The sequence below is a fragment of the Capsella rubella genome, unplaced genomic scaffold (assembly GCF_000375325.1).
Source record: "Capsella rubella cultivar Monte Gargano unplaced genomic scaffold, Caprub1_0 scaffold_8, whole genome shotgun sequence".
Classification (NCBI taxonomy): Eukaryota; Viridiplantae; Streptophyta; class Magnoliopsida; order Brassicales; family Brassicaceae; genus Capsella; species Capsella rubella.
The window spans coordinates 11,290,600-11,306,125 of NW_006238916.1; the positions used below are offsets into that span (position 1 = coordinate 11,290,600).

General features: G+C 34.8%; 4 protein-coding genes across 4 annotated transcripts; 3 read left to right on the forward strand and 1 right to left on the reverse strand.

The window, feature by feature from the left end:
* Positions 1-1,087: 1,087 nt before the first annotated feature.
* Positions 1,088-1,807, forward strand: LOC17875073 (pectinesterase inhibitor 11). The gene has a single exon (XM_006282002.2). The coding sequence runs from the start codon at positions 1,106-1,108 to the stop codon at positions 1,724-1,726; it is 621 nt and encodes a 206-aa protein (XP_006282064.1). The 5' UTR covers positions 1,088-1,105; the 3' UTR covers positions 1,727-1,807.
* A 2,263-nt stretch (positions 1,808-4,070) lies between these two features.
* LOC17876208 (pectinesterase inhibitor 11) lies at positions 4,071-4,940 on the forward strand. Its single transcript, XM_006281072.2, has one exon. The coding sequence runs from the start codon at positions 4,175-4,177 to the stop codon at positions 4,772-4,774; it is 600 nt and encodes a 199-aa protein (XP_006281134.1). The 5' UTR covers positions 4,071-4,174; the 3' UTR covers positions 4,775-4,940.
* A 2,008-nt stretch (positions 4,941-6,948) lies between these two features.
* Positions 6,949-7,787, forward strand: LOC17876153 (21 kDa protein). The gene has a single exon (XM_006280986.2). The coding sequence runs from the start codon at positions 6,951-6,953 to the stop codon at positions 7,635-7,637; it is 687 nt and encodes a 228-aa protein (XP_006281048.1). The 5' UTR covers positions 6,949-6,950; the 3' UTR covers positions 7,638-7,787.
* Positions 7,788-8,304: 517 nt separating this feature from the next.
* On the reverse strand, positions 8,305-11,436 carry LOC17875779 (pentatricopeptide repeat-containing protein At5g62370). The gene has a single exon (XM_006282303.2). The coding sequence runs from the start codon at positions 11,262-11,264 to the stop codon at positions 8,313-8,315; it is 2,952 nt and encodes a 983-aa protein (XP_006282365.1). The 5' UTR covers positions 11,265-11,436; the 3' UTR covers positions 8,305-8,312.
* Between the last annotated feature and the right edge of the window lie 4,090 nt (positions 11,437-15,526).

Below are 15,526 nucleotides of genomic sequence, written 5' to 3' on the forward strand. Positions count from 1 at the left end.
TGTGTACATGTATTTTAGTTGTCATCTACTCTTAGCAACGGCTAAACCAATAGTGCACATATATAAATTAAACATATAATGTACGTGAATAAAACAGAGTAATATCTTCTTGTTTCTCTGATTTCACATATCTTACATTAAATTTCTTATGTTTTTTATAGAATTTATTATGTTTTTTTTTTGCCAAACGACTTTCTAATGTTTATCCACATGTTTTTAAGGGAAAAAAAAAAGATCATGCTGCTTGTGTTTTGATCATGACAAGAAAATGAGACTTCGTAAATAAAATCTTGAAATAGAGAAAAAGAACATGAGACTTCGATCTCTAAAGAAGTCTTAACAAACTGAAATTGATTTATTAAATATCTTTTATTATGTCAAAAGAAAATTAAAGACAAAAAAAAAAATCGTGATACTCATCACCCTAACTACTATATATGGTTACGTTCTTCCTCTCTCTACTACACATTCTCTTATCTTCGCATTTGCCTCACTATGCGTTACAACTTCCGACCTGGCTTATAATTTCATAATTTTACTCAGTTTGGGTAATCAGTACCCAGCCTTAATCATTTTGTATGTTTTGAGCAAACAATATGATTTGCAAAAGATTTTCTAGTGGCATGAAATGTAATTATTATCAAACTAAAAAAAAAAAAAACTATTTTCCTTAAATGTTAAATATTAGATACGTTAAAAGACTAATACATTGGGATCCAATTACTTTTGATAAACGAATTACTTTAGTCAACTACATATTCTGTTGCAATTATAAGTCGTTTATAAAAATATCTACAATTAGCTGTCAACAAAATATATATATCTATCTGTTTGTGTGTAACGATCCGATCGGATCTGGTTACGTGATTGTAATTAACAATTACCATGGATAATTTAACTTAAGACTTGTAACGAAAGTGAGTGGAAGATGCGTATTTTATATATGAAACAAATAAACCAAAATATGAAATTAATCTTGGTGATTAGTATAGTGTCAAGCGCACTCCAAAAAGATGTAGCCAGTACTATAAATATTTAAAACTTCAACTCTTTCCTATTCACACTTAATCCTCAAAACCTCAAGAAAGTTAAACTACGTACAGCAATGGCAAAACAATACAAAGCTCTCTGTCTACTCCTCTCCGTCTCTTACCTCGTCTCGTTGGAGCTCACGACCGCCACAGTCAGTCCGACTAGGACTTCCACAAAAGCACTAAACTTCATTCAATCCTCTTGTAAATTCACAAAGTACCAACCCCTGTGCGTTGAGACTCTCTCGGTCTACGCCAATACGATCAAAACAAGCCCTCGACGCCTCGTCGATACAGCTATCGTCGTGAGTCTGAAGCAAGCGGTGTCCACGAAGCTCTTCATCTCACACCTGACGAAGAGCCAGTTCCGAACCCTTCAGGACTGCGCACCATCGACCGACACGTTCAGTACAGATTGCACGTGTTCTATCGAAGAACTCGAAGAGGTAATGCGTTGTAACGGTTGGAGTGACTGCTTGTCTCACATAAGCAATGCTGAAGTCTGTGCCATTTCGGCTGAAAGTCATAGCGTCGAGAACACCTGCTCCAGCCCGTTCGCTGGTCCGGTAAAGATGTCGTCAGTCCGGGGCCGGTTATCCGATGCGGTAAGAAAGTCACTCCATGCCCGGTTCACTAAGCTGCACCATGAAATAAACAATGCCAAAATGTTATTCAAAGCTTTTGCTAAGAATTAGTGATAATAGACTTCTCGTGTTGTATGGTATTCATGTAGTATCAGTCCATCAGAAGAACAATAAATTAAACAGTTATCGAAACTATCTATCGAAGATAAGAAACCTCAAAACCATCATCAGAAGATATAGAAGAAACTATCTCGAATAATTAATAAACTGGCCTTACACTTACATAAACCTCGAGATTGTTAGGAATTTTTTTTTTAAAAAATGGTTCCTTCCTTGGACTCATTATTATTGTACGACCTTACCAAAATATCTGCTCGATCGATAACGGTGATACAGAAAAATTAAGAAAATAATAAAAGTTATTTTTCCCTCGGGCTTTGCCGAGTGATATTGAGCCGTAACAATAATTTGGGCCGTAGTCCCTAACAGGCTAACACACACATCGAGCCACGTAACCTAGCCCAATACAATAGTTGGATCATGTGTCAGCACTGCCGTCCATGTGTCACCCAATTCGAATTTAAAAACTCTTCTAATATATGTTGTCGACCAAAAGAAAAGTACCGCTCACACTAATTATCGAGTGTAAAGTATTGGGTTTTGGTAAAACTCTTTTCTAGTTTTGGATTATCTTCAGGTTTGTTACAAGCGTGCCCGTTTCCAAAAAATTATTCATTATCAAATATATTCCTAGGGTTTGAGAAATGTGAAAATGGCATTTGCGCTCTTTGCTTATATATTTTATTAATAGACCGACTCTGTTCATGAAGATTATACAAGTTCATTAACATAAACACTAAAAAAGAAAATTCTCATATTTCTGAGGCATGTTTTTTTTTTCTTTCTAAAATTGACCATGCTATCCACGCTAGCTTTCCTAGCGTTATTTACGAAACCAACTTTTTTGAATACCTTTTTCAACAAGTAAGACTTTTATTCAATTGGAAATTACTCTTTTTGTTTGAATTTCCATTGAAATGTTTTTCCACTGCTTTTGTTTCCAACAAGCTGATCTAGTAGTCCACACACTCCAATCATATCTGCACCATATTTTTGACAATACATCAACATACTTAGATATTATAAAAAGGAAAGAGGTGACTCTTTTGATTATGGCCTTACGCGGAGAAGAAGGTACGCGACGGTGCTTTTGACCCACCCAGTTAATTTATGGATCACGTTCACATGCCGATTCTTATTTGATGAGTTTGCTTGCATTTTATTTTAAATTATTATCCCTTTTTTTTTTTTGTGGGATTCTTTTTTCAATTTCATCAATTATTTTACTCAACTTCTTATTGGATCAGAGCTTTAATTTCTATACACGACACAGCAAAGGACCCACCCAAACAATAATTAAGCTTTTCAATTTTTTTCTTTTATATTTTAGTAGAAAACAAAAAAAGATTAAAAAAAAAAAAAAATAGTGTATATAAAAACCACAGAGGCCAAACTATGTACTCTGAAATCTGAAAGGATCCGTACCGCAGTGGAAACAACACAACAGTCCGGTCATGTCGGTAGACTTATATAAGCCACTTCTTTCCAATTTCTAATATCTAATGTACCTGTACTTTACTTGTTCGTAATCCATATATACATTTTTCACTTTTTCCTATTTATAAACTAATTTTACTTTACTGCCTAAAAAGATTTATTTGAGGATTTATAAAACATTTTGCAATTTGATTGGAAGAGTTATTTAATGGCCATATATGATGTTGTGAATATGACAACGATACATTTGACAAAATCTAATAAATTCCATATATTATATTTACGCCTTGATTGGTGCAAATTTCTTTTTCCTTCTTGATTCGATAAAACGACAAACGCTTATCTCTTTACTCGTATCCGATTATATGTTTTAATAGTTACATATAATATTGGGGGGGGGGGGGGGCAATATTGATACTTCACGATATGATCTGGACCGACGTTGAGTGTGGACTGTGGACCCTTTCCTGATCTTTTTATATGAGCAAACAAATATATATATATATCCGGCAAGTGTATGTATATTGAAATAAGGCTTTTGTAATAAAGAGGAAAAAAATATATAGAAATATATAGCATTGTTTTAGTATCGTTCAGATTCTATTTTAGTTTCTCCGGTGTATGTGAACGCATTCAAATTAGATTTAACTAATTGAACATATCACTAGGTTGTAAAAGTCTAATCCACTGTTAATCTTATGTTGGCCGACCTCTAATCCACTATTTTCCCTTTTCCCGTTTCCACAGATTTTCAACATATTTTTCCACCGTGTGTAAAGAACACATATAGGGTAAAGTGAAAATTTACAACATTCCACGGCGTGTTACCCCAATAGTAGCATAAAAGATAAAAACCCTCAACTTAAAACAAATTGTACCCACTATAAATACTTAACTCCAACTCTTTCATCTCCACACACTCTCATTTATCTCCTCCAACATTAAATTAAAACTTGTACCCACACACTCTCTCTCTCTCTCTCTTTACCAAAAGAATCACCAATGGCCAAACAATATCTCTTCCTAATCCTCACAATCTCATGCCTCTTCTCGCTGGAGCTCACCGCAGCCTCACCCGTCAGAGCTTCCAACAAGGCCATAAGCTTCATCGAATCCTCTTGCAAAACCACAACATACCCAGCCTTATGCGTCCAGTCCCTCTCCGTCTACGCAAACAACATCCAAACAAGCCCTAAACGCTTAGCCGAGACCGCACTAGCCGTGACATTGAGCAGAGCTCAATCCACGAAGCTCTTCGTCTCGCGTATCACACGTATGAAGGGACTTAAGAAGCGCGAGATCGAAGCCATCCATGATTGTGTCGAGGAGATCAACGACACCATTGACCGTTTGACCAAGTCTGTCCAAGAACTGAAGCTGTGTGGGAGTGCCAAAGGTCAAGAACAGTTTGCCTACCACATGAGTAATGCTCAGACTTGGACTAGTGCCGCTCTCACCGACGAGAACACTTGCTCCGATGGGTTCTCCGGTCGGGTTATGGATGGTCGGATCAAGAACTCGGTTCGGGCTAGAATCGTCAACGTGGGCCACGAAACCAGCAACGCCTTGTCCTTGATTAATGCTTTTGCTAAAACCTACTAATTTAGAACTATGTTTTGTAATGTAAAATAGAGATAATGTAATGTGTTGCTTGGCTGCTTGTTACGCGTTTTATGTGATATATGTTTTTCGATTTTAGTTAGTTTCTTTTTGTTTTGTATGTGGTTTATAATAATAGTATTCGTGTGCGTATTTTGAGCTATAAAAAGTCGTTTTTTTCTCCCTTATAAAAAGGCTAAATTAATTACTAATACTTTGGAAAGTTGGCACACATTTTAATGTTTTACATCAGCCTTTAATTCAAATATAGAAGAAAAAAGTGAAGATATGCTGTAGTACAGTAGTAGGTATCATATCAGTGATGAGTTTTCTACACAAGTATTTGAAAACGGTTACAACAAAACAGTATTATTTGAATCATGGTGGTCTCTCGGCTTTAGAACTGAAAAATGTAAAATTCACTAAAAGTGTATAGTGTCTGGACCATGTGGTTGTTTGGGTCATGTGACGAGTTTGCAGGAAATAATTTGCCAAAAAATGTGGTCATCCCCAAGATTGCTCAGACAATTTGACGGAAAAAATCTAGATATCCTGTATTAAATAATAGAAAAGGACATTATTGCTGTTTTGAAATCAAAATTTTATTTTCTTGCTTAAAAGGAAGAAGTGAACCAATTTGATATTTTGATGTAAGATATATGCAAAGTATTCATTGTTTCAACTTTTTCAACCACGTGGGATGTCTTATTAACAACTTTTTTCAAAAGCAGTGTGCTTCAGCATATATCTTAGTAATTAGCTTGGGGGTTATCCATTGATTTTTCTTTTGTTTTTGTGACGGCTTCTATGAGTTCTTGTTATCCCTTTGAATTCTCTACCAATCGTATGTATAGTAAAAACATTACATACACGTTCGGCAGCCTCTCTCGTCTATCATATTTTGGTGGATACAGTCGAGCTACCTCTCTTCAAAACCAGCTTTTGGACCTCTAAAGGCCATTTTACTATCTGTTCTCTCAGCAGTATTGGCAGTTTTAACTATCTCTTTTTCAGCAATAGCCAACAGCCAAGATACACTAATAATGACACACAATCTACAAGTCTCACTCTTTAAGATTAAGACTAAGAAAAAAAAAAAAAAAAAAAAAGATTAAGACTAAGAGTGTGACATCTTTACATTAACGGTTATTAGCGTGTTTGATCCTTCTTCTGTTCTTGAACCACTAAAAATGAGCAAACTAACAAGAAAAATGAGATATGCTCAACTTAATTTCCTTTCACAAGACACAACTTGACACTTCACATCGTCGTGTACGTTTGTATTTTATATCAAGATTACGATAAATATGGATGTTTTTGTTTTTTATAAAGGGTTTGATAAATATGGAATTTTGGGAGCAGACGCAATGATTTGTGCCAAATTGGAAATCTTGAAGATGACCGTAGCCCACATGCAGCTGCATTGATTACAAGGACGATAACTCGATAAGAACCTTATATGTTTTTGGCTTCGGTTTCTATGGTCGACATCTTTTAAACTTTCAGTTTATAAATTTAAGTGATAATGAGTTTAATAATAAAAAAAATACATATCAAAATACAACATTTTCTAACACAAAAAGAAGAGAAAGAATATAGCATGTAATGTATTATATTTGCTACTACAAGTTGTAAAAAACATATTTCAGTTATAGTTAACATTGTAAACATGGGGAAAAAAAACATTGTAAACATGAAAATATCCATATGGATATGCATGAGACAGCAGTCATTCAATTTTAATGTACTAATTAATAAGAGTAATTGTTATTGATCACAATCAATTAATCACTGTTGTTTGTCGGTATCACAAGCAAAGCAACTGTTAGACGAATTGGGACCCCAAGTAGCCGACTCTCCCCATTCGCATATGAAAGAGACCAAAAAAGTTGCCTACTAGAATTGTGTATTAGCCAACCAAATAGATCATTCTAAATGTAGTTAATGCCTAATTAAGCAAATGATTATGTTTGTCTTAAAACTATAAATTCCTTACCCTACGGCAACCAGTGTCTCCTCCGTGTTGCTTTCACATGTTAGATATTTTCTCGATTTTTTTCCCATTTTTTTTTGTGTGAAATATCTTCATTACGCAAATCCCATTGCCACTTGCCTATTAAATCTGATTGTTAAGTTTATAGAAAAAGAAAAAAAAAATCTCTATATAAACCCCAATTACATGACAATATATACTACAAAACATATCATCATCCTCACTAAAGCTCATACTATACACTTTAAACAAAAACAAAAAAAGCTAGTACTATACATTAAAAAAATGGGTGAATCTTATAGATTCAATCATCATCACTTGTTCACATCTCTTCTCATAATCATAACCATGCTCAAATCGGTCCATACAATAACAACAAACACCGAGTTCGTAAAATCATCGTGCACTTTCACAACCTACCCAAGACTCTGTTTCACATCACTTGCAACTCAAGCCAGTCTCATCCAAACAAGCCCCAAGCTCATGGCACACGCGGCTCTCAACATCACACTAGCCTCAGCCAAAGCCACTTCAGCAATGATGGTACGTCTCTCGAATACTCGGCTCAAGCCGAGAGAAGTCGCGGCCATGAGAGACTGCGTCGAGGAGCTAGGTGACACGTTAGATGAGCTTAGGAAATCGATTGGTGAGATGTGTCGGCTAAGTAACTCGAACTATGAGGTCTACATGAGCGATATACAGACATGGGTAAGTGCTGCTTTGACGGATGAGAACACATGTACGGAGGGATTCGAAGGAGATGACATGAACGGGAAGGCTAAGGTTTTGGTGAGAGGGAGGATTCTGGTTATTGCTCATTTAACGAGTAATGCCTTGGCTTTGATTAATCATTTTGCTTCTATTCATGGCTAAAGAGAGATGTATTAATAATTTTAAGTTGATTTTTCTGATGATTTTGTGTGTATAATGATAATGTAATTGTAATGTATGTCTTCGTCTTTAAGATTCCAGAATCAATATGTAACAAATAGAGTGTTTTATAATTTTAAAAAGATTTTCCAACAAAACTTTTATTTTATTTTTCTCCTGTACAATAATTATGCATGGATCTTTCATTTTCTCACTTTAAAAGTTAAAACCTTCCAATAATTGTACAATTTTTTTCTTTACATATCTTCCAATTTATAAACCAATTCAATATATATATATATATATACATATATCTCCCATTAAAATTCTTTATACTTTACATTCTATTCACCTTAATTATTATTTTTTAAAATAAAAATATTTAGGCGATGTGAGAAATTTAGAAAGGATAACTCACGTGAAGAAGAAAAGCTGTCTTTTTCTACCACTTTTGTTGAGTAATGGCAGACAAAACAGCTTACAGTTGTTAGATTTTACACATGGAATCTAATCTTATTCACTTCACGCTCAAATCTCAATACTGTTTTTTTTTTCAGGTTTACATTTATATGTATATATATATATATATATATATAAGTAAAAAAGGATAAATGTAAATTCAGTATTCTACATGACATTTACAAGAAATTTACAATATATTGTAAAAGAAAAAAAAAACTAAAGTTGTTGATTATGGTTAAGCATTCTTAATAATCCCGGTTTAGTACAATTCAATAAAGATCTTCCAGATTGAACCATTATAGCAAACAAAGCACGAGCCTCTCTCAACTTCTTCTCTTCACACAAAATATAAATCAACCAAGTGTGGTTTATCGAACGAGGCCAGTAATAAAGAGCAGCCATGTCTTTAACCACCTTAACAGCTTCCATAGTCAACCTAGAGTAACAGAGACACTGAAGCAGCTTTTCATAAGAGTATTTATTTGGATGGATCCCTTGCTTCTGCATTTCTAACATCAGAGCCAAAGCATCAACTGGTCTGTTACTTTCACAGAGACCCTTAAGCAGAGTACTGTACATAACTTGATCCGGCTCGCAATCTGACTCCTCAAACAAATCTATAGCTGACTCCATCTCCCCTGCCTCGATATGAGATTTCATCAGAATTGTGTAAGTTACCTGATTTGGAACAATGCCTTCCTTTTGCATTGATTCGAGATGCTTATAAGCTTCGTCCTGCCTTCCTGCTGCGCAATATCCTGTTATAATGGCGTTGTGGAGGTATAAGTTGGGGATTATAGACTTTTTCACTCTCCCAATCACTTCCATTGCAAAGCTTGTTGATCCGTAGTTGCACAAGGAAGAGGAGATCGCTTCTATAGGCCTTATGTGAAGAAGACGTCTAAGAAGCTTTTCTTTTCCTGGCTCAACAATAACATGCCTCTTTTTCTTTCGTGCCATAGCTCTCCATAAACCGCTGAGCAGTGTGATGTACGCTACATGATCATGTTTAATCTCGTTTTCTCCCATTAAACCGAACAATGTAAAAGAAAACTTCAGATCTCCCTTCTTGAGGAAATGACCGATGAGTGAAGTATACAGCACCACGTTTGGAGATAAACCGTCTTCAAGCATCTTATCGAGATACTGACATCCTTTCTCCATCATACCCATCTTCACAAACCCGCTGATCAATACTGTGTAAGTAAAAGAGCTAGGCCGAACGAAATGTTTGACGACTTCTTCAACTAACTCATTTGCTTCATTAATTCTTGCGTTTCTCGCATAAGCATTGATCATAATCATGTAAGCAATCTCATCAGGTTGAATCCCAGACTCAAGCATCTTGGCAAACGTCTCTTCTGCTTCAACAACTCTTCCCTGTTTGCCAAGAGAACTAATAATTGAGCTGTAAATAGCGACATTAGGTCTCAATCCAAGCGCTTCCATTACATCTATAACAGCAAATGCACCATCTCTGTCATTATTCTTGCATAACTCATTCACCACTATCAAATACGTATCAAGATCCGGGACAAAGTCCAATTCTTGGATAAGATTGACTAAAGACCCGAAATCCTCGATGACACCTTCCTGAAATAGACATTTGATCACTGAATTGTATGAAAAGGGCAAGGGTGTGCACCCCAGATTGACCATTTTTTCGATACGAGATAAAGCAGCGGTAAATTTTCTTTGAGAACACAATGCAGTCGTGACAACAGCAAGTCCCACAGCAGCAAGATTCACATCTTTTCTAGAAATCTCCTCAAGCAAAGACTCAACCTTTACCTCAATATTTCCACGATCATTAATAACTGGTGGATCAATCCCACATCCGTTATCGAAAATTGCTTGTAAGATAACCATCGCATACTTAAGCTCGTGGCACTTTGGGAGCATCTTCAAGAGAACAAAGTAAGTAATATGGTCCGGGACAATCCCATTGTCTAACATCCTCATCAACAAGTCAACAGCTTTATCCAATCCGCCCTTTTTGTAAAACCCGAATATAAGATTTGTATAACAATGCACGTTTCGGGATAAATCTTCGACGCCCTGGTTGTTCTCAAAAAGCTTCAAAGCATAATCAACATCTCCTTCCTTGCAGTAGCTACCAATCATTATATGGTATGTGAAAACATTCGTCTGCACACCCTTTTTTATCATTTGACTAAACAGTACCCTCCCTTTATCCAGCATACCCAACTTCATGAACCCATGAATCAAAGTGTTGAAAATACAAGGATCAAGCTCACAACTTTTCTCAACCATCCGCAAGTAAAGCCGCATTGCCATTGTCATATTGTTATCCCTGCAATATTCTTTCATCAAAAAAGTGTACATGACCTTATCCACAAAGTAACCATCAGCTTCCATATGATCAAACAGAGCCTCTGCTTCAGAAGCACATCCTCTTCTACAAAAACCGTAAAAGAGAGATTTATATAGATTAAATGGCAGAGGCATTCTCGTCAGCTCACACAGAGTGTCTAACATCCCAATTGCTTCATCCAAGTGTCCATTATCGCACAACCCCTTAAACAATCTCTTACAACACCAAAGCCATAAACCACTGCCTCTCTCTTTCACTTGTTCAAAGCAATGAAACGCCTCGACAAATCGATCTTGATTACACAACTCATCAATTACTAAGCTAGAGGCGTCTCTACTAGGAACATAACCAGAAGCTATAATGCTATCTAAATGTGCTCTAGCTTCATCGAATCTCCGCAACTTAACCAAACAAAAAACCATTGAATCTAAAACCCACGAATCAGGAACAATACCGTTTCCAATTACACGTTGATTATAGAAAGTTTCAGCTAAACCAGGCTGACCCATCTCCGTAAGCTTCCTTATCAATGCGCCGCAGCAACACGAATCGAGTTCTATTCCATTGTTGGCTGCGAAATCAGTAACTAAAGCCGCCTCTGAAATAGAAGAACAGCCATCAATAACACGGCGAACCACTTCCCGAGCAGAGTCTACAAGACCTCTCCGACCAAGTTTGACTATCAAAGACAAACATCGAGACCGGTGGTCACCAGAAGCGGCGGAGAAGGCGGCTACGGAAGTGGAGGGAGCTGGTTCAGAGGGAAGAGCACAAGTGGTAGCCTTTCTGGATTTCACTAAACGATAACATAAAGTCTTCGCCTTTAACATCATCTAAACCCCAAATCTCAGGGCTTCTCAATTGAAAGCCTCTCCAGGTTCTTCGATTTCACGATTTCCCCATTTGCAGAATCGACAAAAAGCATCGTACTTTACAAACAGATACTAAAGAAGAGTAAAGATTTTGAAGAAGAGTTAACGCCGACAAATTAAAGTGTTGGTTGAAGTAGAAGTGGAACGACGATGAGTGGCAACGCGCGGGTTTTGAAACAAAATCCTCACTATAGCTAAAACCCTCGTCGTCGTCCGTCTCTGTCCAATTCTCGTCTTTTGTCTTGTGTTTGGTTTACGAGTCTGAACCGGTAAATTTGGTCGAATCAGATTTATTAATCTAAACCAGAATTTCGCTGGCGCAAACCAAACCGATGATTAACTGTTCATAAAACTAAGCCCAGCCAATGACATTTTAATAAGCCCAACTATAATATATTTTCATTTTTCAAAAATTCCTTTTTTTTGGGTTTCAAAAAACGTTAATATCATCTACCATTTACGCAATACATCACCAAATATGTATGAACTCAAGTTATAACACTGCGACACTAATAAAATAAAAAGATACCTAATAGCATCGATCGCATATAAAATGACATATGGAAAATGAAATACAATCATGTTCGTGCTTTATTTGTTCTAATTTCGTAGTCATATGATTAATATCTATAATTATCATTATTATTAACCATATGAGGTGACATTAAAACAATATTAAATAAGACAATTATAATTAAAAAATGAAGGATTTTTCCCTAATAATTTAGCATTAGGTGGGAACGTTGACAATTTGTGGAGGAAACGTATCCACAAAGTGCAAATATATTAAGCACTAAAAAGGCATGATTATTATTTTCTGTAATTATTTACACTTGAGCTTATTTTTCAAAAATAATTATATTAGTTAAGACTCTTGTGCACGGGTGAGTTTTATTCTTATTATTATTTTTTTTTTTTTGGCTTCAACTCTCTTGTACTTAAAGACAGAAGCTTTGATTGGTTTGGAGCTCACAAATAAAAGAAGAACATATATCTCCGTTACAAAAATGCTGCAATTGTTTCCTTTGTAATTATGCTATTTATGCATGTCAATAATATGATTTTTGAAGAAAAAAATCAATAAGTAATATCATGCCAACAACATTGCATTACAAAAAAAAAAAAACAAAAGAAAAAGATAATCAAATACACTAGAATAAAAGGTCAATCATTCCTAATCTAACATACTTGAAGATCTAATTTTTTAAAATTATAAATAAATTGCTTTAATAAGACAAAACTAAATTGTAAAGAAACAAATCGTACGTTTTCCATATAAATGATTATAATGTTCCCTATGATTTGTAATAGTTGCTTGGTCGTCATACCCTTATAGGCTTATATGACCATGAATACATCTTGGGTGGAGGAATCATCTTCGTAACTCCACAATGAACCAATCATTTTTGAAGAAAACATTATTGAGATTTACAGATCATCATCTTTTGGTTGTTTTTTCGAAGAATGTAACTATAGCGACTAATAAACTTCCAACTAGTTTTACACTACAATCTAAGTGAAAAACAATTTCAGTCCCACTCTTATTGCATGTCTTCTCATACGCGTGCGTTTATACGACTTCATCAAGATCAAACAAGATAGTTATTAATATAACCAATCTTCTCGTTCTTGATTGCTGCATTCTAAGTACATACTCGGGTGAGTGAGATATATATGTATAGTCCAATGGAACATGGATTGGTGTAACAATTATATAGAAGTACTGTATATAAGGTGAATTAATACACACACTCGACGCACGAGCTTCACGTGTATCCCCCATTACTTTTCGACCCCACAGAATGATAACGGGCCCTCGGAAGGCCCACTCATTAGACCGGAAAGAACGGTGGTTCGTTGGCAATGGCTGACTTGACAGTGGCTAGGAGGACCACGCCGGGGCTCACGACCCCAATCATATAGTTTCTAGTGGGACCAAACTTATAGCGGCTTCAACCACAAGATGAAGGAAGAAGAGAACTGGAGTTACCTTTTACCGGTTAGGATTAAATCAAACCAACTTAACCGGTTGCTCTTGGTGGTTAATACAAAGAAGACGTGTGGTATGATTGGTTTGGATTAACTGTCACTCTCTCAGTGTTTCCTAAGACCTATCGATGTACTCAACACAGTCGCTTTGTCGGTCATATATACCATCCAATGAAGAAATTTTGGTTTTTTGAAAACTTAAAGTGGCATCCTCAAAACTCTCTTCATTATATTACATAACATGTAGATGATGATATTAATTATTATATAACACTATATCCATCTCTTTATGGTACGTACATATTACTCACAAAAATAGATGCGTGCAATATATATATATATATATATATATCTTTATATAGACTATATACTAAAATGATATAGAAAATTGCAGGTATCATCATAGTGTTTCCAAGTGGAGAAATTGGAGATAGAAGCGTACTCCTTAAGAACCACCTCTTTTTTTTTTTTTTTTTTTTTAATTTTTTATATTGATAGCAATATCAGAGACTGAATAAGGGAAAAGGAAAGTAAAGAGACACACTCTGCCGTCAAAAACATAAAATAAGGTCTAGCATTAGGTCATTATGTATTACTACTACATAATCTAATGATCTCTAATTTCTCTGATCTTTGCTTTTTTTCAGGATGAAATTTACTAATATAGCCTAAAAATTTGAACATGCATGATTTTTTAACAAAATAGCTTATAAAACTATAGTTAGACAAAAACCCACAAATCGATCCTCATCAAATGATATCAATAACTAATGTGTTACATATTCATGTGAATTTGATCAGTGACCACAAACAATTAATCGAGTGAAGAAACACAAATTAAAGAAAACGAGGGAAATAACAAAAATTATTTCGATTGAACTTACGGATCAAGTTTTTGTTGAAAAAAATGCCAATGTGGACCATGCATGTGGTATGAGACTATGAGTATAGAGAATTTTAATCAGTCATAAAAAAAAAAAATTGATTACCTCAAGAAGTAAATATCAAATATGTTTCTCCAACTTCAAGTGACAACAAATTTTCAAAGTGGTTGTATAAACTTTTTATTCATGAAAAAGTTTATTCTCATATATATCTTCATGATTTTTGTAAAAATGCATATTTCAAACTACTATAATAAGCCTATCTTAAAGAAAACATGAAAACGTATGTTATCTTGAAATTTTATGATAAATGTCTAGGTCGAGTCCTATACTTAAATGGTACGTAAATGTAAAAAAATATGAATAAAAATGGAGAATTTGGATGCAAGTTTAAAGAAGAAGAATGAAGAAGAAGAAGTGTGGTGGGGACGAAAAGGAATGAAGGAGTGGGGGCAAGCACCGAAGGCCGAGAGATAAGGGAGCTTTTTCCCCCCGGCGATGATGTTCCCTGTGTCATTACGTAACCACTCATCTCACGCCACGTTATTTTTTTATTACTGTTTTTCATACAAACAAAATATATATATTTTACTGTATGTTTCTTCTCTGATGTAAGTTCACTTCTCTCAAAAAAAATTTATAATAGAAAGGTTCTTCACTTTCACTTCTTTGTTTTACAAGAGAAAAAAAATCGTCTATTTAAGAAAAATATAATTCGTATCAAGTAGTGAAAAATATATCATAGTGATACATATTCTTTAGATTACTTTTGGCGATTAATTACTTTTTTTCTCTGTAGTACTCGTTAATATCTTGATTACAGACACTAGAAAGAGACTTCTTCAACTGTCTTTATTTTAAACTGTGTATAATTAACTGGTCATTTTAAATACTTTAATTTTATAAGCAATCATCATAATAAAACTTTTAAAGAAAATTGTCTTATCTTTGTTCTATATATCATATGAGACTTTTCTATGAATATGTGTGGTCTAATTTTGCAATCTACAACTTTTCTTATATAGTTGGATTTAATATTATATAATCATTTTTAAAACAAAAACACAATCAAACTTTACGTAAAGTAAGATCCAATGGGTTCAGACCTTACAATTCTAAAACAAATTAAATCTGCATAAATACACGATTCTTGGAAAAATTACCTATCAACTTGTAGAGTTTAATCTGTTTTTTTTTTTTTTGGGGATTTATTATACTTGTTGATTGGTTAAGTTTAAAAGCTGTTATATAATTGTTGGCATTTCTGAACCTTTTCTGTGGCTACTAGATCAACTAGTGTCATACTAAAGAAACATATTGTTTTCTTAAATGTTTCAAAAAGAACATGCG

Excerpts from the sequence above, each read along its gene's own strand:
- LOC17875779 (XM_006282303.2), bottom strand. The coding sequence starts at position 11,264 with ATGATGTTAAAGGCGAAGACTTTATGTTATCGTTTAGTGAAATCCAGA.
- LOC17876153 (XM_006280986.2), top strand. The coding sequence starts at position 6,951 with ATGACAATATATACTACAAAACATATCATCATCCTCACTAAAGCTCAT.
- LOC17876208 (XM_006281072.2), top strand. The coding sequence starts at position 4,175 with ATGGCCAAACAATATCTCTTCCTAATCCTCACAATCTCATGCCTCTTC.
- LOC17875073 (XM_006282002.2), top strand. The coding sequence starts at position 1,106 with ATGGCAAAACAATACAAAGCTCTCTGTCTACTCCTCTCCGTCTCTTAC.